Source organism: Poecilia reticulata, linkage group LG13 (assembly GCF_000633615.1).
Source record: "Poecilia reticulata strain Guanapo linkage group LG13, Guppy_female_1.0+MT, whole genome shotgun sequence".
NCBI classification, from domain to species: domain Eukaryota; kingdom Metazoa; phylum Chordata; class Actinopteri; order Cyprinodontiformes; family Poeciliidae; genus Poecilia; species Poecilia reticulata.
The window spans coordinates 5300540-5322395 of NC_024343.1; the positions used below are offsets into that span (position 1 = coordinate 5300540).

At 39.3% G+C, this 21856-nt stretch overlaps 3 protein-coding genes and 1 pseudogene across 4 annotated transcripts; all 4 read right to left on the minus strand.

Moving 5' to 3' along the window:
- Positions 1 to 2264: 2264 nt before the first annotated feature.
- LOC103474253 (extracellular calcium-sensing receptor-like) lies at positions 2265 to 5801 on the minus strand (annotated as a pseudogene).
- A 382-nt stretch (positions 5802 to 6183) lies between these two features.
- Positions 6184 to 10568, minus strand: LOC103474254 (extracellular calcium-sensing receptor-like). Its single transcript, XM_008425094.1, has 6 exons — positions 10461 to 10568; positions 10023 to 10320; positions 9073 to 9864; positions 8758 to 8985; positions 8528 to 8651; positions 6184 to 7525 (listed from the first exon to the last, which is right to left on the minus strand). The coding sequence occupies exons 2-6, from the start codon at positions 10284 to 10286 to the stop codon at positions 6612 to 6614; spliced, it is 2322 nt and encodes a 773-aa protein (XP_008423316.1). The 5' UTR covers positions 10287 to 10320; positions 10461 to 10568; the 3' UTR covers positions 6184 to 6611.
- Positions 10569 to 11506: 938 nt separating this feature from the next.
- On the minus strand, positions 11507 to 15525 carry LOC103474258 (extracellular calcium-sensing receptor-like). The gene is made up of 6 exons (XM_008425098.2): positions 15360 to 15525; positions 14919 to 15213; positions 13989 to 14780; positions 13685 to 13912; positions 13482 to 13605; positions 11507 to 12464 (listed from the first exon to the last, which is right to left on the minus strand). Exons 1-6 carry the CDS (start codon positions 15446 to 15448, stop codon positions 11557 to 11559), a joined length of 2436 nt encoding a protein of 811 aa, XP_008423320.1. The 5' UTR covers positions 15449 to 15525; the 3' UTR covers positions 11507 to 11556.
- Positions 15526 to 17112: 1587 nt separating this feature from the next.
- LOC103474256 (extracellular calcium-sensing receptor-like) lies at positions 17113 to 21190 on the minus strand. Of its 2 annotated transcripts, XM_008425097.2 has the most exons (7): positions 20947 to 21190; positions 20537 to 20822; positions 19642 to 20433; positions 19444 to 19569; positions 19342 to 19353; positions 19124 to 19247; positions 17113 to 18166 (listed from the first exon to the last, which is right to left on the minus strand). In XM_008425097.2, the coding sequence occupies exons 1-7, from the start codon at positions 21180 to 21182 to the stop codon at positions 17253 to 17255; spliced, it is 2490 nt and encodes an 829-aa protein (XP_008423319.1). In that variant the 5' UTR covers positions 21183 to 21190; the 3' UTR covers positions 17113 to 17252. The 2 variants fall into 2 exon arrangements, with proteins under 2 accessions (XP_008423319.1, XP_008423318.1); XM_008425096.2 differs by having other exon boundaries at positions 19342 to 19569.
- Positions 21191 to 21856: the final 666 nt, after the last annotated feature.

Here is a 21856-nt window from a genome sequence, read left to right on the forward strand (position 1 = left end):
CTTTGTAGGACTTCCTGAATCTTGTCTCATTTTCCAGCAGAACGTACTTGCGTCCTTTCATTACATTTTCCTGGAATTATTCCAGGTGGCGTTGTTGGTCATTATAACCTGTAAGAGTTTATATCTTGGGTTCATAATTAAAAATAAAGAAAATCCACCCCCCAGGTTGCCACACTAAAAAAAATACATTTTACATACATTTTAAAACTTTCGCTGTCCTAACATGAGGCAGATAATCTCTAAAGAAAATAATCGATCTCCTCCCTGCTCTGCATAATTACTCTGTTCAGTCAGAAACAGCCATTCAGAACTAGCAGTAATCAGCTAGCTGCCATGCTATCAGGAAGTTTTCATTCAGTAACTCTGGATTGTTTATTGTAATGGAACTTCTATTTGCCTTTGAATGTTAAGTTCTATACTTGAATTTTTTTGGCAATGTTGAGAGGTTTTATTTTGGCTCTTTGCATTATGTAGCCTCTTCAGAGCCTTCATATGTTATCAGTCTGTTAAAGATAGTATTACTGATAGCAGCAAAATTTGCAGAATACCTGTTTTGTTTAGTTTTCTTCTTGGAAAAAGTTATTAAAAACAAGATTTTGTCTAAATTAAGGTGAATTCATGGTTCCTTTTGCCACATAATGTAACCGGTAGGGTTTATGATAAAAAAAAAATAAAATTATTATGTGATCGGTATCGGTGATCAGTATCGGCAGGAAAAAACCTGATCTAGTAAATACAGAGGAATAAACTGGTATGGCAAGACCTTTCGAGCAATAATTAATACAGAGGACTGTATGGCAAGAATAAACAGACACTATTTCCAGATAAAAGGTAAAATAATATTGTTGAAATGTCATGGGTTTGTTGAGACCATATCTAGTACTGAGAATAAACATATCTTACAGACCATAGCAGTAAATAACTTATCAATTTTTTAGTTTTTTAATTAGATTTGATATATTTATTTCTTCCATATTATTTTTCATGACAGTGTTAATGTCATGAGGCTGATGACTCCATGACACTTTCAATTTGACTCATTAGGATTTGATTATGAACCAGATTTGTTCTTTGTTATTTCTGTCCAGTAAAACTATTAATCTATAAATCAATAGACAGGTCGATATAAAGGTATAATCCATGTTCCTGTCTCATATTTGTATGGCATTAAAAGGATCTGGAACTTTTGTTTTTCCACTGAAAGCTCTGGTTTGCGCAATAAATGCCATGTGGGTGAAATTTTATGGATGATGCTCTGATGTCCCATTCTCCTGAAGGCAGCACAGAGCTGCACCAGCAGAAACTCACAGAAACACTGAAGAGAAGAAGAGTTATGATTAATGTAGTTACAGTTCTATCTATGTTTTAATGTTGCAGAGCTCAGTCGTTTTGCAAATATATCAAAGTTTAAACTGGCATGTTGTTCATCTTTTATCTGGTCATCTTGTGGAATATTTAACAACTAAAAAATATCAAAGAACAAGAATATTTTTTCCACTCTGAATGGCTGCTGTTAGGCCTACTGATTTTAAATTGAATTCATTGCATTTTTTGTAGACACTTGTGAAAATAATTTCAATTCCCATGGCTTTTTTGTTTTCTAAGAAATGAGTTTTGATAATAAATACAGAAACAAGCATAAAAGTCAAAACATCTACAATAATGATAGTAATATTAATAGTAAAATAATGCGAAGTAGCCTACAAATTCTTTGGTGGGGGGCGGTGAGGTACCTGGATAAAGGCTAGGGGGGCGCTGGAACAAAAAAAGTTGAGAAACACTGCTCTAGACAAAGTACAGTAGATGATTTGCCAGTAAGCTCTATGTAAATACATATTTCAAAGTTATAAAGCTGTATTATTCGTACTCTGTGCCTAAAAAATCAACAACTTTAGCTTGTCATTTAAGTATGCTAAAATCAACATAGGATCTGTTTATCATTTATCTCATTTTCTCCATATCTTGAGTCTTTTTCTTTATGAATGCATTTTTCACAAGCTACATTTTGGATATTTCAACTTTCTGACTGTACCCACCATATAGATTATTATTATTATTATGGAATTCAAGTCACTTTTCTCAAACATCAATAAAAAGGAGAAAACATTCAATTTTATTAGGATCATATTATTAATCATCATAACAATTGAGAAAATAAGCATTTCTGGTGGGAATCACATGCAAATAACTAACATATTAGTAGAAACATGGATGTTTCATAACTAAAAACAAGGAAATATTAACACGCAGATAAATTAATTTTAGAATCTCTCAAGCAAACCAAACAACAAAGCACTTAGAGGCACATTTATTTCTCTTGAACGTCTCCGAGGGTTGCTCCTTGCCTTTTTAGTTAAACTATATGAATGTAAAATGCTTGAATTATATTATTAGAAGACTTAAGATTATAAAATGTCTTGACATGTCAAGATGGTTTTCAAGCCCCCTTTCCCATCATACTCTTTTTAGTATTTTTTTCTGGTTTCATCAATATGACATAACATTTGGGGATGAAAATACAAATCAACAGGCCAAAAGTGGAGGCCAGGATAGCAAATATTTCTACAGCGACACTGAACTTCCCAGGAGAGCTGACATACGCTGGGATGAAAGTGATCCACACGGCGCAGAATATCAACATGCTGAAGGTTATGAATTTGGCTTCATTGAAATTGTCAGGCAGTTTACGAGCAAGAAAAGCACAAATAAAACATAATGTGGCAAGAAACCCAATGTAACCAAGCACAGCCCAGAAACCCAAAGAAGAGCCCAGAGAACACTCCAAGATGATTTTGTCTTTAAATTCCTTAAAGTTCTTGGATGGAAACGGAGGAGAGATTATCAACCAGACGATACAGATGATAACTTGTACAACGGTGAAACCCAACACACTCAGTCTCTGCTGTGTAGGTCCAAACCATTTCATCACGTTTCTACCAGGAAGTGTAGCTTTGAACGCCATTAAAACCACTATGGTTTTGCCCAGGACACATGAGATGCAGAGGACAAACGCAATGCCAAATGATGTGTGCCGCAGCATGCAGGACCACTCAGACGGCTGGCCGATGAACGTCAGAGAGCAGAGGAAACACAGCTTTAAGGAGAAGAGCAGCAGGAAGCTCAGCTCAGAGTTGTTTGCTCTCACAAGAGGAGTGTTCCTGTATTTGACAAAAATGTACACCACGGCAGAAGTCAAGCATGTTCCGAACAGAGACGCTGCGGTGAGCAACGCTCCCATAATTTCTTTATATGAAAGAAACACGGCCTCTTTCTTTACGCAAGCGTTTCTCTTCTCGTTCGGCCAGGATTCAAGGGGGCATCTCACACAGCTGATGGAATCTGAAAAAATTATGTCAAATATGAACCAAGGCTGTGAAAAACCTTTTTTTTAAATCATCAAAGTTAGATTACAATACTGTTTTCTAAAATAAAACTTGAAAATGCTTCTTTATTATGTAATAGTAACAATAATGTAGCTCAAAAATTATTTATTTAGTCCTAATGGTAAATAGATTGTACAAATATTAAAATGGCCATCAAAAGCATATACTTATCTGAAAAAATTATAGATTCTTTTCCCGGTACCCTTGGTACAGTAGATCAATATTTATTGGTTACATTTTCTAAAACCTTAGACATTTAATTCACTATATAAAACTTTTCCTGTGATACACTAAATATAAAAAAGCACAGATTAAGCAATGCCAAACCTGTGCTGTTGCTTATTTCTCCCTCTGCACATGTTATGCAGTCATAGCAGCACACAGGTTTCCCCTTCTGTAAAACTGTGCGTGTTCCTGGTGGACATCTCTCATTGCAAACAGATACAGGCACCTAAACGGACAAAAGTAAATAAAGAAGTGTAAAAAAGATATTTTAAATGAAAAGGACGAACATTGAAAAGTTAAATTTTTAGCTGCAGTTTTAAAGTTACCTCTTTAGAGTTCTGTGGCCAAACTAAAGACTTGTTTTGTAGATTCATCTGTTTATCTGGAGGCAGTGAGGCATCATAGAGACCCACAGTGACAAAGTCCACAATGCCATTTTCTCTCCTCTGCCAGTTTATGATTTCGTATTTTGCAGCCGGGTCTCCATTCTCGTTAAAATAAACCTCGTCTCCTTCCTTTGTTTTGAAGTGAATGTTTTTTATGTGGCGTAAAATCTACAAAGAAAAGCAAAAAGTTGCTCGAGAATTCCAGCCCACAAACATTACCTCTTGTAAGGCATTCTCTATTACCGTTAACGGATCGAGCTTCATGTTGATGTCACATGTTCGATTGCAGCTGAGCACTGTGTGCAGTGCGTGAGCCACGGCATACACTCCTTTGTACATGTTGTTGAAGATGGACATGTGGGACATGTAGGTGAAAATGTTTTTCACTCCTGTCAGATCTTCGTGTCCGGTGCACTCTTTCTGCACTTCTGGTGATAAACTTGGCTTAAACCTGCAGCTAAATAATCCCTCCCAAAACTCCGTGAACAAGTCGGTGTTGGACGAGTTGAGTGGCCTCACGTCAAACATGAACTCTCTGAGGCCGGACACGTGCGCTTTGGGAATGTAAAGGCCTATGGCTCCGTCCAGAATGTGATTCTTATCTCTGGATGCCGTTACTGAATCAAAGATCCAGGCCTCTGTGCCCACCCACTGGTACCCGGTCAGGTTGTAGTTCGACAAGTGTTGTATGAGCACATCCATGTCCATGTGAGAGAGGAAGCCAACAACCACCCTGGATGTTGCGCCTTTGATAACGTCAATCAATCGTTGTATTTTGTCTGACGAATCAGTTCTAAAGAAAGTCATGGAATATTCCACACATATACCCAGCTGCTGTGCAGTTTCTGTAAATATAGCCATGCCGTTATTGCCATAATCTTCATTTGATCGAACAGCTCCGACCCAAGTCCATCCAAAGTGCTTCACCAACTGGGCTAGAGCTCTGCTCTGATAGTAGTCGCTGGGTATTGTTCTGAGAAATGAGGGATATTTAGATTTATCACTGAGACAAGCACATGTGGCAAAGTGGCTGATCTGAAAGTACATGAACATGTAAAACAATTTAAATGCCTCATGTAAATGATGTAAATAATTTTTTGTCTTTGTAGTGTGTCAGTTCTACTCACCAGTGGGATGTGAAACGGTCCGATGACGGTAGCTATTGCCATACTCGGAGATGAAGACGCTTCCCCCATTATGGCCTGCACATTTGCAGGTTTGGTGCATGCCTTTGAGGTGTCAGACACATTTTCGTTACCGTTAACCAAGGCCAGTGCACCTTTAATGCTTCTAGCAATAGAGCCACAAGAATCATAGATCCTGTACCCCAGAGAAATGCCTGGCAGCAGCTCCGATCGGTTATTGATCTCCTCTATGGCGAACAGCATAGCCTGGGCTAGCTGGAATTCTCTGAAATTCAAACTTCATTCAAACAGTTGCAAATTGTTGGTGTAATAATCAATAACTTATGGAATAATTATATACTTAAGCAAACAAAGCTTCTGAAGGGGTATTTTTACATCGATGCCAAATTCATTGAACACAGTATAAATACAGGTGAACAAGTTACCTAGTGCATTGCAAAGGTGGAGGTTTTTCCATATAGGTGTTCTCTCTTTCTTTCCAGCTTGTGTGGAAAGAGAAGAGCCCTCCTAACAAAATGTCTCCGTCCATAACCAGCTGAGGGTTTTCGGGGTCTCCTCTCAGTCTGCATCCCTGCTCCTCCGCCTGGGAGAACGACGTCATCAAGAACAGGTGCAACAGAGCCCAACCCTGCTCCGGCCACTTCTGTATGAACGTCATGTTGAGTCAAACTGCTCAGCAGCATCGCATGTCCCCTCACTGACAGGCTCACACTGATATTTATGCAGCTTGGAGAGCACAGGACGTAACATCTCAATGGTTCTCTCTGTGGAGCTGAAAGGTGGGGCGTATGATTCTAATCTAACATGGTGCATGTGTTTAAAATTTTTGCTTCTTCTTTTAGGAAACTTTTTTTTATTTTTAATTAGAGATGCATTTATTGCTAATTCTGCAAAGAACATTATGCACCAATGAAGTGTTTCAGCTTCAGTACACAAACCCAAATTTGTTCTTTCATCGAAGCACATCCCAGTAAAACTGCCTCTTTGCTCATAACGCAGTTTTTCACATTTAAATTAATCACTACGCAAGAAGTGGGAAATCTGCAAATTTATTTAATTGCATGTTTTAACAAGTCAAATCTCAAAATGTGTCTCATTTCCAAATGGTAGACAATGGACTTAGCTGTACAGACCACGGGAGGTGAAGTCAGTAGATTCTGTGTCTTGTCTGAGTAGCAAGGAAGTTTTACTTTTCAACGCAGAATGACAAAAATACATATAGAAATTATACAGGAAGATTTTTTGTGTGTATAAATTAGAAAATGTAAAAGACCACATAACCTTTACAACATCTGCTTAATGCAAGGCCACTCGATTGTGGCTCACAGTGCATCTAAATGTGTTTCCCCTCAAAAACCAGACAATATCATCATTTTCATAACCCACAGAGACAAAAAAACCTTCCAATATACAGACTATATACAATATATTTTGTGTTTAATAATATTTAGTCACTTTTTTGCCTTTAGTCGTCAGAATGACTTTGACTGCCCCTTCCCCATCATGTTCTTTTTCGTGTTTTTTTCCGGTTTTAGAAGAATTACATAACATTTGGGGATGAAGATACAAAACAGCAAACCAAAAGTAGAGGCTAAAATGGCAAAGATTTCCACTGCTACACTCAACTTCCCGGGCGAGCTGACGTACGCTGGGATGAAAGTGATCCACACGGCGCAGAATATCAGCATGCTGAAGGTGATGAACTTAGCTTCGTTGAAATTATCAGGAAGTTTCCGAGCCAAAAAAGCCAAAGTGAAGCACAACGCAGCGAGGAGACCTATGTACCCGAGCACCGACCAGAAGCCCACAGCTGAGCCCAGAGAACACTCCAAGATGATTTTGTCTTTGATTTCCTTGAAATTCCTAAATGGGAAAGGAGGTGAAATCGTCAACCAGAGGATACAGATGATCACTTGCACAACAGTGAAAGTGAGAACGCTGAGTCTCTGCTGTGTTGGTCCGAACCACTTCATCACATTTCTTCCTGGTAGTGTGGCTTTGAACGCCATTAAAACCACTATGGTTTTCCCCAGGACACAAGAGAGGGAGAGGACGAAGGTGATGCCGAACGCTGTGTGCCGCAGCATGCAGGACCAGTCAGACGGCTCACCGATAAAGGTCAGAGAGCAGAGGAAACACAGGGTCAGGGAGAAGAGCAGCAGGAAGCTCAGCTCAGAGTTGTTTGCCCTCACAAGAGGAGTTTTCCTGTATCTGAAGAAGATGACTGTAACAATGACAGTCAAGCATGTTCCAAACAGAGACGCCGCAGTGAGCAACGCGCCCATAATCTCCCCATATGACAGAAACACGGCCTCCTTCTTCACACAGGCATCTCTTGCCTCATTTGACCAGGTTTCAAGGGGGCATCTCACACAGGTGACCGAATCTGCAGAAATCATAATCCACAAAAATGTTACATTTACAAAGAAGAGATTTTGTTTTGTTGTTTTTCATCCAAGTTTGTTGTGAATACAATCTTAGGTCTTGAGTAAAGCCTTACTTCTATGTTATTGTGGTCATTTAAATTTATTCTGCCAAATACATTACATTTTCTGACTTCAAAACAAAAAATTACTGTTTATATTTAGTGTTGCCAAATTTTTCTCTAACACTGAGGGCTTGTTTTCACTTGCTGTGTATGCAAATGCCACTAAAATGATATAGTTTTCATTGATCAAGATTAACAAAAACACAGCATATGATGGGAATAAACTGAAGTCTTTAACATTTAGCACTTTTCATGTAATACAGAGCTATTAAGGTTAACTGCTGCCGAGTACCCAACAGCATTTGTGCTGTGATTGCTAACATGTTATGTTTTGTGTTACATTATTATTGTTTGTAATGCTCCTTTAATGTAAAATAGTTTGAGAGCAATTTTAATTTTTTCCTTTGTGAACTCTATGAGAGGAACGTTCTTCTGCTCATAAAAAAGTAACTTAATTAAAACTTTTATGAGACACTTTTCAGTTTTATTTGAGTAACATTTTGCACTGGAAACTTTTTTTTTATCAAAGTAACTGTATTTTTAGGTTAATTATAATTTTAATTAAGCTACTTTTTGTGCAAGTGACACAATACAACCTTAATGAAGTCAAACAACTGGACATAATCACATGTCTTACCTTTTATAACTATGTAGCCTTAATTTTAACTTTTATGTAAATGAAAATACTAACAAAACTTTCTAACTTCTCATATTTCTTCCCATTTATTGTATTATTTTCGATGTAAAGTAAATATTATTTCTGGGGCTTTCTTAGTGATTCTTCATAAATGCACTTTGGAAATGTTTTGACAGTATGGTCCTTCTCAAAACATGTCGTCTCGACGGACTTTTTTTGTGCTGTATGAAAATGTAAAACATTGCATTAGAAAGTGTTTTAACCTGTGGTGTTGCTTATTTCTCCTTCTGCACATTTGACACAGTCGTGGCAGCAAACAGGTTTTCCTTTCTGCAGAACTTTGCGTGTTCCTGGTGGACACGTTTCACTGCAGACCGACACAGGAACCTGCAGGGAAACACAGCTTAACAGATTTCTCAAACATTGTGTAACAACCCTGATGAATAAATCCATTTTATGATTAAGCTATAAAAAGTTGCGCATGGTTGAATACCTCCTTCGAGTTCTGTGTCCAACTCAGAGCGTTGTTTGTCAAGTTGAGCTGTTTGTCCGAAGGCAATGATGCATCATAAAGACCAACAGTGACAAAATCCACCATGCCGTTTTCTCCTGGTTGCCAGTTTATTATTTCATAAGTCGCTTTTGGATCTCCATTCTCATTAAAATACACCTCATCACCTTCCTTTGTTTTAAAATTTATTTTCTTTAGGTGCTGTGAAATCTAATACAATATCAGGATTATATGATGAACATCTTGAGATTTATATTTTTTTTATTGTTTCGTCCGAAGCTTAAATGAAATGCTTACCGTTGTCGGGTCTAGCCGCACGCTGTCGTTGCACATTTTATTGCAGCTGAGAATTTCATGCAGAGCGTGAGCCACTGCATACACTCCCTTATAGACATTGTTAAAAATGGGCATGAGGGACATGTCAGTGAAGCTGTTCTCCACTCCGGTCAGATCCTCATGTCCGGTACATTCGCTGTAATGTTCATCCGATTTCTCCTGCTTGAACTTGCAGCTGAACAACGCCTCCCAGAACTCAGTAAATAACTCGCTATTGGACGAATTCAGGGTCTCAATGTTAAACATGAACTCTCTGAGTCCACCGACTTGCGCCTTAGGGACGGAAAGGCCGATCGCCCCGTCCAGCATGTGATTCTTATCCATTGCTGCAATTTGAGAGTCGAAGATCCAGGACTCACTGCCGATCCACTGGTGCCCGGTCAAATTGTGAGGCGTCAGCTCGTGCATAAGCACGTCCATGTCCATGTGGGAAAGGAAAGCGACAACAACCTTTGAGGTGGAAGACTTCATGATTTCAATGATCTTTTGTATTTTCTCTAAGGGATCCGTTCTGAAGAAAGAAACTGAATACTCCAGACAGATGCCCAGCTGCTGTGCAGTTTCTGTGAACGTCGCCATGCCGTTGTTGCCGTAGTCGTCGTTGGTTCTGACGGCTCCGACCCAAGTCCAGCCGAAATGTTTGACGAGATGGGCCAGAGCTCTGCTCTGGTAGTAGTCACTGGGTACGGTTCTTAGAAAGGAGGGATACTTGGTTTTATCACTGAGACAGGCACATGTGGCAAAGTGGCTGATCTAAAAAAAGACAACAAAAACAAACAACAAAAAACCCATGAAACATTATAAAACTACTGTTTGCTCCTCATACTTTACAAAACATGACAATATTCAATAATATGATTTATAAAAACAATATAGAAATATTTAACATAAACACCATCAGTTCTACCCACCAGTGGGATATTAAATGGTCCGATGACGGTGGCTATGGCTGTGCTTGGTGAGGAGGATGTTTCTCCCATGATGGCCTGCACCTGTGCTGCTTTCATGCACGGACGCTCAGAGGCTGAAGACACATTGCTGTCATCATTTGTCAAGGCAAGCGCGACTTTTACACTTCTGGCGATGGAGCCGCAAGTGTCGTAGATGTCATAGCCGAGCGATACGCCCGGCAGCAGGTCGGAGCTGTTATTTATCTCCTCGATGGCAAAAAGCATAGACTGGGCAAACTGGAACTCTCTGAAATTCAAGCTTCACATTCAACGTTCAGGGTTGGCATAAAAACAGGAAAAAAGCAGCAAAACTAGATGAAAATATACAAGTATTTTTTTTTTTTTGTTGTTCAAACTGTAATCAGAAGACACGCAGTGGATTTTCGTGGTGCCGTTTACCTGATGCATTCCAGTGGCAGTGGCTTTTGTGTGTAAGTGTTTTCTCTGTTCTTCCAGCTGCTGTGAAAAGAAAAGATTCCACCCAAAATAATGTCCCCTTCCTTGGACAGTTGAGGGGCCTCCAGGTCCCCTATCTGCCTGCAGAGCGGCTCTTGGGTGTATGAGAAAGACACTGAGAGCAGCAACTGTAGAAGTGTGCAGCCATGCTCTGCCCACCTCTGTGCAGACACCATGTTGTCTGCTAAAGCGAAGTCGGCGGGTGGCATCTTATGAATGTCGGTCTAACCCTGGGCCTGTGTGGTACTTATAAACGTCGGAGCAGCTGAGGCTAGCAGTGATGGTTTGTCTCTGTGGTACAATAAGGAGGAGCAAGAAGACAGACGTGGCAACATGTTGTAAACCTCATAGTTTATACTTTTTTTTTTATATCTTTCAGGGCTGCTATTTTTTTTCAGTGTTTGCTTCTTCATTCGGAAAGTTATTAATTACCCAGCAACCCTCAAAGTTGAATTTTATCTTCAAAAAAACTGCTTTTATACAAAAGTCTAATCAAATATAATAGCTCCAAAAATAAATTATTGAAATCCTGATTAAAAAACTTAATATGTTTTACAATTACTGTACTGTATTCCTTATGAGAATGAGGAGCACAACAAAATACAAAAGGCTTGAAGCATTTAATTTTATTTTTAACCTTTGAAAATGTAAAATAACTACATTGGAATGTTAAACGCACCATGTGCAAATACAGCAAACGACACGAGAAATGCAAGAAATTTATAACATTACACATGATCAGAGAAAATACATTTCAATCAATCAAATCAATCAAATTTTATTTGTATAGCACATTTCAGCAGCAAGGCATTTCAAAGTGCTTTACACAATCAAAACAAAAACAGAAACAAACAGTGAGAAAGAGAGAAAATTAAAAAACAAATAAAAATAAAAAAAAACAAACTCCCTTACCAGAGGTAAGCTACAGGGAAAATTTGTGGAAAATGTATTAAAATAATAATAATAATAATTCACAATAAAAGCTGGCATATAGTTTGAATATAATATAATCTTATAAATGTCTCTAGGTCTTTAGCAATCATTTTGCTGCTCCCTTCCCCATAATGTGTTTTTTAGTATTTCTGTCTGGTTTCAGTAGCATCACATAGCATTTTGGAATAAAAATACAAATCAGCAGTCCGAAGGTGGAAGCGAGGATAGCAAATATTTCTACAGCGACACTGAACTTCCCAGGAGAGCTGACATACGCTGGGATGAAAGTGATCCAGACAGCACAGAATATCAACATGCTGAAGGTGATGAATTTGGCTTCGTTGAAATTATCAGGCAGTTTACGAGCAAGAAAAGCACAAATGAAACACAACATGGCGAGAAGTCCAATGTACCCAAGCACAGCCCAGAATCCCACAGCTGACCCCAGAGCACACTCCAAGATGATTTTATCCTTGTACTCTTTAAAGTTCTTGGACGGAAAAGGAGGAGAAATGGTCAACCAGACGATACAGATGATAACTTGCACCAGAGTGAAACTCATAACACTGAGTCTCTGCTGAGTAGGCCCAAACCACTTCATCACATTTCTGCCTGGCAGTGTGGCTTTGAACGCCATTAAAACCACTATGGTTTTCCCCAGGACACAGGAGATGCAGAGGACGAAGGTGATGCCGAACGCTGTGTGCCGCAGCATGCAGGACCAGTCAGACGGCCGACCGATAAAGGTCAGAGAGCAGAGGAAACACAGAGTCAGGGAGAAGAGCAGCAGGAAGCTCAGCTCAGAGTTGTTTGCTCTGACAAGAGGAGTTTTCCTGTGTCTGTAGAAAATAAACGCTACAAAAGAAGTTATGCATGTTCCGAATAAGGAGGCGGCTGTGAGTAATATTCCCATAATTTCATCATAAGACAGAAATTCAGCTTCTTTCTTTATACAGACATCTCTTCTGTCGTTTGACCAGGATTCAGGGGGGCATCTCACACAGGTGACAGCATCTGGACAGTAGTAACAAAGAGAGTGTTAAACCAGAGATGTAGATCAATCTGTTTTTTTTGTCTTTTTAGTTTTTTATCTTGATCTAATATTATGGCTACTTAGTACAAGTTGAGAAAAAAAATGCTCCATGCGGTTTCAATAAAAAACTCATAATCTTGTCCTTACATACTGTTCCACATTTTGTCCTACTACAAGCACAGAAAAGGATGCATTGTTTATAAACTGTATTATGGATACACCATTTTTTAAAAATCCATTTCTGTTTCTGTCCTAATGAGCTGTGCACCTCTTGGTACGCTTTAGACTGAAATATTTCTTTATTCTACTTCTCAAAGTTACTCAGTCCCGTTGGATGGGGAGCTTCTGTAAACATCAATTTATAATCTGAAAATTGAATAAGCCATCTGGCACATAAAAGTGCTTGAGCAAAGCCAAACTTTCGTAGGTTTGTCTTTATGTTTTCTCTGTCACAATTATGATTTGAGGTGAACAGGACTTGCTGTGGCTTTCTTTCAGTTTTCCTCAGCTTACATATCAATCTGTAACAAATCACTGAGGCCTTTCAGATGATTTCTGAAGGTTCTTAGTTGGACTTTCTTGATTTTTTTTGTGGGCTTATGAGATTAAATGTGGGCTCAGTAAGTGTATGTACCACACTACAGAGTTTCACTTATAAAACATTTTGAAAATTCATGTAAAACCCCTCAATTTCAACAAAAAACAAATTTTAATTCAGTGGATATTTCAATAGTTTTGTGAGAAAAAAAATTATGAAAAACAGGTAGGTTACAGATACTTAGAGATAGATAGGTTACATATACAGATACAGAAAAAATATCACCAACAAAGCCACACGGTGAGGTTTTACTGGCTGAAACTGAGTTTGCTCTTATTGTGTCATAATCAAAATGCACAATCAGGTCATATCAATGCCTTTTAAAACTGTACATTTGGGGCATTCGCAGTGTATTTTTGCATTTGTTTTTGTTCAGAGGGCTGCATAAATACTACTAAACCTGTGCTGTTGCTAATTTCTCCATCTGCACAACTTATACAGTCGTAGCAGCACACAGGCTTTCCTTTCTGGAGGACCTTGCGTGTTCCTGGGGGACACGTCTCACTGCAAACCGACACGGGGACCTGAAAAACAAAAATAAACTTTACATTTTGCTATGGCGTTACCTATTGTAGTTGTTTTTTGTTTTTTTTTTCTTTTTACCTCAAGTGAATTTTGTGTCCAAATGATGGACTTATTTTGCAGATTCATTTGCTTGTTGACCGGCAACGTTGCGTCATAAAGACCAACCGTGACAAAGTTCACAATCCCATTTTCTCCCGGCTGCCAGTTTATAATTTCGTACTTTGCAGCAGGGTCTCCGTTCTCGTTAAAGAAGACCCGATCCCTTTCCTTTGTAGTGAAATTACTCCTTTGTATGCGCTGTAAAATCTGCAACGGCACGTCGTGTCAAAGTTAGTAGTCTGACAGACACCTGCAGACCTTGTAGCAATAAAAGAAACCTCACCATGAACGGATCTAGCTGCTTATTTTCGTCGCACGTTTTGTTACAGCCCAAGATGTCGTGCAGAGCGTGAGCCACTGCATACACTCCCTTATACACATTGTTAAATATAGGCATGAGTGACATGTCGGTGAAGCTGTTCTCCACTCCGTTTATGTCTTCCTCTCCAGTGCATTCTCTCAGGATCTCTGTTGATTTCGATAGTCTGAACTTGCAGCTGAACAACGCTTCCCAGAACTCGGTGAACAAGTCTGCGTTTGACGAATTCAGAGGCCTCACGTCGAGCATGAATTCTCTCAGTCCCGTGACGTATGCTTGGGGAATGGAAAGGCCTATCGCTCCATCTAAAATGTGGTTAATGTCGCCTTCGGCGGTTTGAGAATCAAATATCCAGGCCTCGGTCCCCACCCACTGGTAGCCGGTCAAGTTGTGGCCCGACAATTCGTGTAACAGTACATCCAAATCCATGTGGGAGAGGAAAGTGACTATCACTTTTGAAGTCGAAGATTTGATAATGTCTATTATTTTTTGTATTTTGTCAGATGGATCCGTTCTAAAGAAAGAGACGGAATATTCCACACATATGCCCAGATGCTGTGCGGTTTCAATGAACGTGGCCATCCCATTGTTTCCGTAATCTTCATTTGACCTCACGGCTCCAACCCAAGTCCAACCAAAATGCTTCACCAGGTGCGCCAGCGCTCTGCTCTGGTAGTAGTCGCTGGGTATCGTTCTGAGAAATGAGGGATACTTGATTTTATCGCTGAGACATGCACATGTGGCAAAGTGGCTGATCTATAAGCAAAGTTTGATTTTGATTAGAAGAAAACACATTTTCACAGACATGTTTTTATCAATAAAAACTAATAATAATAATTTAAAAAGATTGAAAATAAACCTATTTTTGCTCAAATTTATAGATTCTATACCCACCAGTGGGATGTGAAATGGACCCATGACGGTGGCTATCGCCGTGGAGGGAGACGAAGACGTTTCCCCCATTATGGCCTGCACCTGTGCAGGTCTTGTGCATTCCTCTGCAGGCGAAGCCACCATTTCATTACTGTTAACCAAGGACAGTGCAGCTCTCACACTTCTGGCAATGGATCCACAGGTGTCGTATATTTTATAGCCCAGAGAGACGCCTGGCAGCAAGTCTGAGCTGTTGTTGATCTCCTCAATGGCAAAAAGCATAGCCTGGGCTAACTGGAACTCTCTGAAATTCAAGCTTGATTCAGACAATTTTAAAGAGTTGGCAAAACCAGCAGAAATCCAAAATCCTTTTCACATTTGTACAAATAGCGGGGGGAATTTTCTAAACGTAAAAATTGCATATTAAGTTATTACATTTTTTATTTCTTTTGTGATACTAACCTAGTGCATTGCAGCGGCTGGGGCTTTTCCATGTAGGTGTTCTCTCTTTCTCTCCAGTTGGTGTGAAAAGAGAAGAGTCCTCCCAACATAATGTCTCCGTTCTTAACCAGCTGAGGATTTTCAGGGTCTCCTCTCTGAGTGCACACCTGCTCCTCTGCCTGAGTGAAAGTCGCCACCAGGAGCAAATGTAAAAGTGCCCAGCCCTGCTCTGGCCACCTCTGCGTCGACGTCATGGCGAATGACAAATCAGCCGGTGGCATTACATGTGCCTCAATGTAGACGGCATGATTGCACTGATATTTATGCCATTTGGAGCAGCAAAAGGTTTAATAATAGGACAGTGATTCATCATCTCTACGGGACTCCAAGGTGTGGTTAAATCATGAAGATAAAAATAGGTAATGCACATCAGAAATGAGTTGGGGTTTTTTTGTGCCATGTCAACAGGATTTGTTTATTTTTTTATTTTAATTTTAACAAGTAGAGGTACTCAAGTAGAAATCTCTGTTGACTGTGTTCTGGTTGCCATTTCTAAGAACAGAAGCCAGGCCAGAAGGCGGCCAAGGGGGATGAAAACTTCTTAAAATGTTTACAGACAAATGGAAATAGTTCCATTTTAAGCATCAATCTGTCTGTTTATGTTTATTAAGCCGTAGTTTTTGCTTTCATTTTAATACTAGCATTACACAATTAGAAAATGAATGTTTGTTTTAAAATACGGAACAAAATGTCTTTTTCAATTTTATGGTAAAATCTTCCAGAATTTAATATAACCCTTCATTGCAAAAAATAAATAAATAAAATACTTATTTTATTTGATATAAATATTGCATAATTAGTTTATTGATAAATGTGTAAAGAAAACATTTAAATTAAAATTACCATTTTTAATATTAAAAAGAAGGATAGCACAAGGAATCCAGTAATAAGATTGTAACCCAATTTAGAGTTCATACTTTAATTTCACAAGTGAGGGGGGGGGGAATCATGGGAAGCATTAACACCAAGAAGAAGAAAAACTCAGAAGAAACTGTGTCTGAACTTGGATACCTAGTAAACCCACATCCTACCCAGGGTTTTAAAAGTCCCTGGTGTTGAGTCCAGTGTGCATCTAATTCACCACACAGGCAAATGATGTCTTTTGACAAATACTAATTTAAAAAGCTCAGATTCTATGTGTGATCTTCTCCCATTCTGACTTTTCCCTGCTCAGATATCTGTAAAGACGGAATAAATCAACTTTATTGTGTCCTTGTCTCCAAAACTGGTTCTTGCCCTTAAATGAAAGTTTCCAAAATGTTTTTTAACTCAGTTCTCGCTGTGTGGGGGAAAAGAAGTGATGCTATTTTAAATATAAGGACCACTCAAACCTTCAAGCTCCAACCTAAAATGAAAAGGTATTTTCTCTTGTTTTAAATGAAAACTGGAGTTCGACTTTGTGGGATGAGACACAAAATAATCAACCATTCAACTGTGAAGCAAATTATCCAAAAACTAGACTTAACTAAAAACCCAAACTATCATTAAAAAAAATTTTGAATTCTAATTAAAAACATTCAAAAACATTTCAGCATTTATAAAGCTTTTAATTTATGAAATGTGAATCCATCTGCTCAATCAAAACTGAATCAATGAAAAATATATAATTATGGATAAAGCAGGAAAAAAGAAACAAATTCATTTTTTTCATTGAAAATCATTGACGTGAAGAATTTATTTCAAACATAAAAATATGTATATATAGACTCACTAGTAAGTAGTGAGTGTGATCTAAAATGCATGTTTTGAGCCTTCAATATGCTGAACACCTGATACATATATACTTATAATAATATGATTTAATTTTTTTTTTTAAATAATGATTTTGATCTTAAGCCACTGCTTTGTCTCTACTCAGAATTCTTTTGGAACCCGGTTCCCCATCATGTTCTTTTTTGTGTTTTTCTCTGGTTTTAGCAACATGACGTAGCATTTTGGAATGAAGATACAAATCAGCAATCCAAAACTGGAGGCCAGGATAGCAAAGATTTCCACAGCAACACTAAATTTTCCAGGAGAGCTGACATACGCTGGGATGAAAGCGATCCACACCACGCAGAATATCAACATGCTGAACGTGATGAATTTGGCTTCGTTGAAATTATCAGGCAGTTTACGAGCCAGAAAAGCAAAAGTGAAACACAACAAGGCAAGAAGTCCGATGTAGCCGAGCACAGCCCAGAATCCCACTGCTGACCCCAGAGAACACTCCAAAATGATTTTGTCTTTAAATTCTTTGAAATTCTTGGATAGAAAAGGAGGAGAGATGGTCAAGCAGAGTATACAGATGATCACTTGAACAAGAGTGAAACCCAGAACGCTCAGTCTCTGCTGCGTAGGCCCAAACCACTTCATCACATTTCTGCCTGGAAGTTTGGCTTTGAACGCCATTAAAACCACCATCGTTTTGCCCAGGACACAAGAGATGCAGAGGACGAAGGTGATGCCGAAGGCTGTGTGCCGCAGCATGCAGGACCAGTCAGACGGCTGACCAATAAATGTCAGAGAGCAGAGGAAACACAGAGTCAGGGAGAAGAGCAGCAGGAAGCTCAGCTCAGAGTTGTTTGCTCTTACAAGAGCAGTTTTCCTGTGTCTGTAGAAAATAAACGCTACAGCTGCAGTTAGGGACGTTCCAAGTAAAGCTGCAGAAGTCAGCAAGATTCCCATAATTTCTTCAAATGACAGAAACTCGGCCTCCTTTTTCACACACGCATCTCTCCTCGCATTCGACCAGGACTCATGGGGACATCTCACACAGGAAACAGCATCTGCAAATTAATAATCACGTTTAGGATGCATTTCTTTTGCCATTTGGTTTTGACATGTTTCTTGCGGTACATTATTAAATTAAATTTCACAAGCTATAAATCGAGCTGAAGCGCCTTGTGTCAGTTTCTGTTTAGACTGGTTTTGGTTCTCTACAAACCTTTTGTTTCTTTGTTGTCTCAATAAACTGAGGAATACATAATACAAAATGCATTCTTCTTCTTCAGAATCCCAATGTTTCCTTTTTTATTATTATAATTGTTCTTTCCTGACAACAAAATCAGGTGTCTGCGTCCGGTTCTAAAAACTTTGCTTATTTCTTCCATTCCCACACTGACATGTTACAAGTGGCAAAAACTGAAAGAAGTTACAGAAAAGCTGCTTTACTAATCAATCCAAACATCTAATCCAAACATCTCAGACAGCCTGAGTGGACACTATGAAAGAGGACTATGTTCACTAGGTGGAAAAAATTTTAAAAGTCTGATTTTAATGCAGGCGAGCATCTTGGAAGACTCCAGATTTAAGGGATTCCTTTTTCCTCAGACAGAGGATTAAAACTGTATTTGCTTTTTCAGTTCCTCTCATTTTCATCCGTATGACAGATACAAACATGATGAACCTTCCAAAATGATTACCATCGACTCTCCAACATGTTGCTATAAACACAGTTAGTTGATCAATAAACGTGTGTACAGACTGACATAAATCAGCGGTTTCCTCCATTTTTATAGCAAAATGGGTCTTAATTTTTCTTGTGTCTACATGCTGGGGGTTTTAATATGACAAATATCGTAAAATAATCATTTTCAGCAGTGGCGGAAAAGGTCAACATGGTAAAGACTCAAAACATTCTTTAGATATAATCCTAACGTGTCAGTTTTTCTGAACATTATTTTTTTAAATACCTAAATTTTCAAACCTATTTTTTAATAAAGTGGTTTGCGAGAACACTAAACCTGTACTGTTGCTGATTTCTCCTTCAGCACATCTTATGCAGTCGTAGCAGCAGACAGGCTTTCCTTTCTGGAGGACCTTACGAGTTCCTGGGCGACATTTTTCACTGCAGACTGACATCGGCACCTTAAAACAAATAAAAATAAAATAAAACATTAAATGAAGCAAAAACTCAATTTTTTTGATTTAAGCATAAATGTCAGTCAATAAAGCTCTCTACCTGTGGTGAGCTCTGTGTCCAGGTTATGGACGTATTTTGAAAGTTTAGCTGTGCGCCTGCAGGAAATGACGCATCATAAACACCAACCGTCACAAAACTCACAGTGTCATTTTCTCTCGGCTGCCAGTTTATAATTTCGTACTTTGCAGCTGGATCTCCGTTCTCGTTAAAGTAAACCTCGTCCCCTTCTTTTGTCCTGAAGCGAATCTTTTGGATGTGCTGCAGAATCTAGGACAGACGCATTCATTTAACCATTTACGTAGTTTTACAACACATCCCTTCAGTCTAGCTGGTGCTCACCATGTATGGATCAAGCTGCACATTGTTGTTGCAAGTTTTGTTACAGCTCAGGACATTGTGCAGAGCGTGAGCCACTGCATACACTCCTTTATAGACGTTGTTAAGAATTGGCATGAGGGACATGTCAGTGAAGCTGTTCTCCACTCCCGTCAGATCCTCATTTCCTGTACACTCTTTCTGAAATTCTGTCAGCTGTTTCTTCTTGAACTTACATTGAAATAATGCCTCCCAGAACTTCGTGAACAGCTCATTATTTGATGACATGAGCGGTCTCACGTCCAGTATGAACTCTCTAAGACCACTGACTTGCGCTTTGGGGATGGAAAGACCGATCGCTCCGTCCAGAATGTGTTTTTTATCCATCGCTGCAATTTGCGAATCAAAGATCCAGGACTCACTGCCGACCCACTGATACCCTGTCAGGTTGTGGTTGGACAACTCATGTATGAGTACTTCCATATCCCTGTGCGACAGAAAAGCGACGATTGCTTTTGCAGTTGACTCCTTCACCGTTTTGATGACCTTTTGTATTTTCTCTAAGGGATCCGTTCTGAAGAAAGAAACTGAATACTCCAGACAGATGCCCAGCTGCTCTGCAGTTTCTGTGAACGTCGCCATGCCGTTGTTGCCGTAGTCGTCGTTGGTTCTGACGGCTCCGACCCAAGTCCAGCCGAAATGTTTGACCAGATGAGCCAGAGCTCTGCTCTGGTAGTAGTCACTGGGTACGGTTCGGAGAAAGGATGGATACTTGGTTTTATCACTGAGACAGGCACATGTGGCAAAGTGGCTGATCTATGAGAAAGTGTTTTGTGTAAGAATAAAGTCACCATTCACATATTATCTCTGAAACATTTAGAAAAATCAGCATATGGTAGTTGTCAGTGGTCTTGCTCACCTGAGGTATGTGGAAAGCTCCAATGACGGTGGCCAGTGCGGTGCTGGGAGAGGATGAGGTTTCCCCCATCACGGCCTGGACCTGCACGGGTCCGGAGCATCGACCCCCAGAGGCCAAAGACACACTTTCATCGCCGTCGTTCAGCGCGAGAGCAACCTTTATGCTTCTGGTAATGGCGCCACAAGTGTCGTAGATTTTGTAGCCCAGAGAAATCCCAGGAAGTAAGTCTGTGCTGTTGTTCACTTCCTCGATGGCAAAAAGCATGGCCTGAGCAAACTGGAACTCTCTGAAATTTAAACTTTATTTAGAAGCGGGGAAGCAAAAAAAACAAAAAAACAATTACAGCATTAAACCCAAACAAAACAACACCTGGGAGCATTATGTGTACAGATAATATATTACTAGTTTACCTGATACATTCCAGTGGTGGTGGTTTTTGTGTGTAATTATTTTCTGTGCTCTTCCAGCTGCTGTGAAAATAGAATATGCCCCCCAGAATAATGTCCCCGTCTCTGGACAGCTGGGGGATTTCAGGGTCTCCTATCTGCCTGCACGGCGGCTCCTGTGCTAGAGAGAAAGACACCCACAGAAAGAGCTGCAGAAGAGCAAAACTCTGCTCTGGCCACCTTTGGGTGGACGTCGTCATATCCGAATAATCCGAATCTCTGGGTGCCATCCAATGAGAAGTTATGGAAGTGACACGCATAAACCAGCATTTATAAATGTAGGGGCAGGTTTTGAATAATCATAAGTTTAATTTCTGTGGGACTTACAGATAGGGGAGGGGAGGAGGGATGAGATGCTGAGCTCTCATCTTGATTTTGTACTATTTTATTTGTGTATGTAAGTCTGCTGCATTAAAAAAAAAGTCACACATTTTGCACAGTACAGGTCTGGCTAGTAGGACCTGAGAAAATGGTCATAACTTTCCTAACATCAGCAAAATATTAATGCATTTTGTACACTTCTAGTTATGCCTTACTGATATTTCAATAAATGCAACTATGTTGTTTTTTTAAGCACTTAACATCTACATTTGAAATTTTGCCAATTTTAGTCGAAGCAGCATTTGCTTTGAAAAATAAATAAATAAATAAAATACAGCACTTGGAGTGTTTTTAACAAAGCCACTATTAAAATTGTAGCTTTAACAGGACGAGACAAATTAAGATTGAATAAAAATTTGCTGGAACTTGATCAAATTAAATAGTGGATTATAAGCAAAAAAAAAAATCTGGAGACAATTAAACTGATCTTGATAACTGCTGACGTGCTAGTTGGAGCATCGTATCATGATCTATTGCCCTTTAAACTTTACTC

What these genes read in the sequence shown, in the direction of transcription:
- LOC103474256 (XM_008425096.2), bottom strand. Translation starts at nt 21,182, where the DNA reads ATGACGACGTCCACCCAAAGGTGGCCAGAGCAGAGTTTTGCTCTTCTG. An exon ending in TGCAGCTTGATCCATACATG is followed by an intron (nt 19,570 to 19,641) that starts GTGAGCACCAGC and finishes CGTCTGTCCTAG; the next exon opens with ATTCTGCAGCACATCCAAAA. An exon ending in GGACACAGAGCTCACCACAG is followed by an intron (nt 19,248 to 19,341) that starts GTAGAGAGCTTT and finishes ATTTGTTTTAAG; the next exon opens with GTGCCGATGTCAGTCTGCAG.
- LOC103474254 (XM_008425094.1), bottom strand. Translation starts at nt 10,286, where the DNA reads ATGCTTTTTGCCATCGAGGAGATAAATAACAGCTCCGACCTGCTGCCG. An exon ending in TGCGGCTAGACCCGACAACG is followed by an intron (nt 8,986 to 9,072) that starts GTAAGCATTTCA and finishes ATATTGTATTAG; the next exon opens with ATTTCACAGCACCTAAAGAA. An exon ending in GGACACAGAACTCGAAGGAG is followed by an intron (nt 8,652 to 8,757) that starts GTATTCAACCAT and finishes GTTTCCCTGCAG; the next exon opens with GTTCCTGTGTCGGTCTGCAG.
- LOC103474258 (XM_008425098.2), bottom strand. Translation starts at nt 15,448, where the DNA reads ATGTTGGGAGGACTCTTCTCTTTTCACACCAACTGGAGAGAAAGAGAG. An exon ending in GTCCATTTCACATCCCACTG is followed by an intron (nt 14,781 to 14,918) that starts GTGGGTATAGAA and finishes CTTTGCTTATAG; the next exon opens with ATCAGCCACTTTGCCACATG. An exon ending in GGACACAAAATTCACTTGAG is followed by an intron (nt 13,606 to 13,684) that starts GTAAAAAGAAAA and finishes TTTGTTTTTCAG; the next exon opens with GTCCCCGTGTCGGTTTGCAG.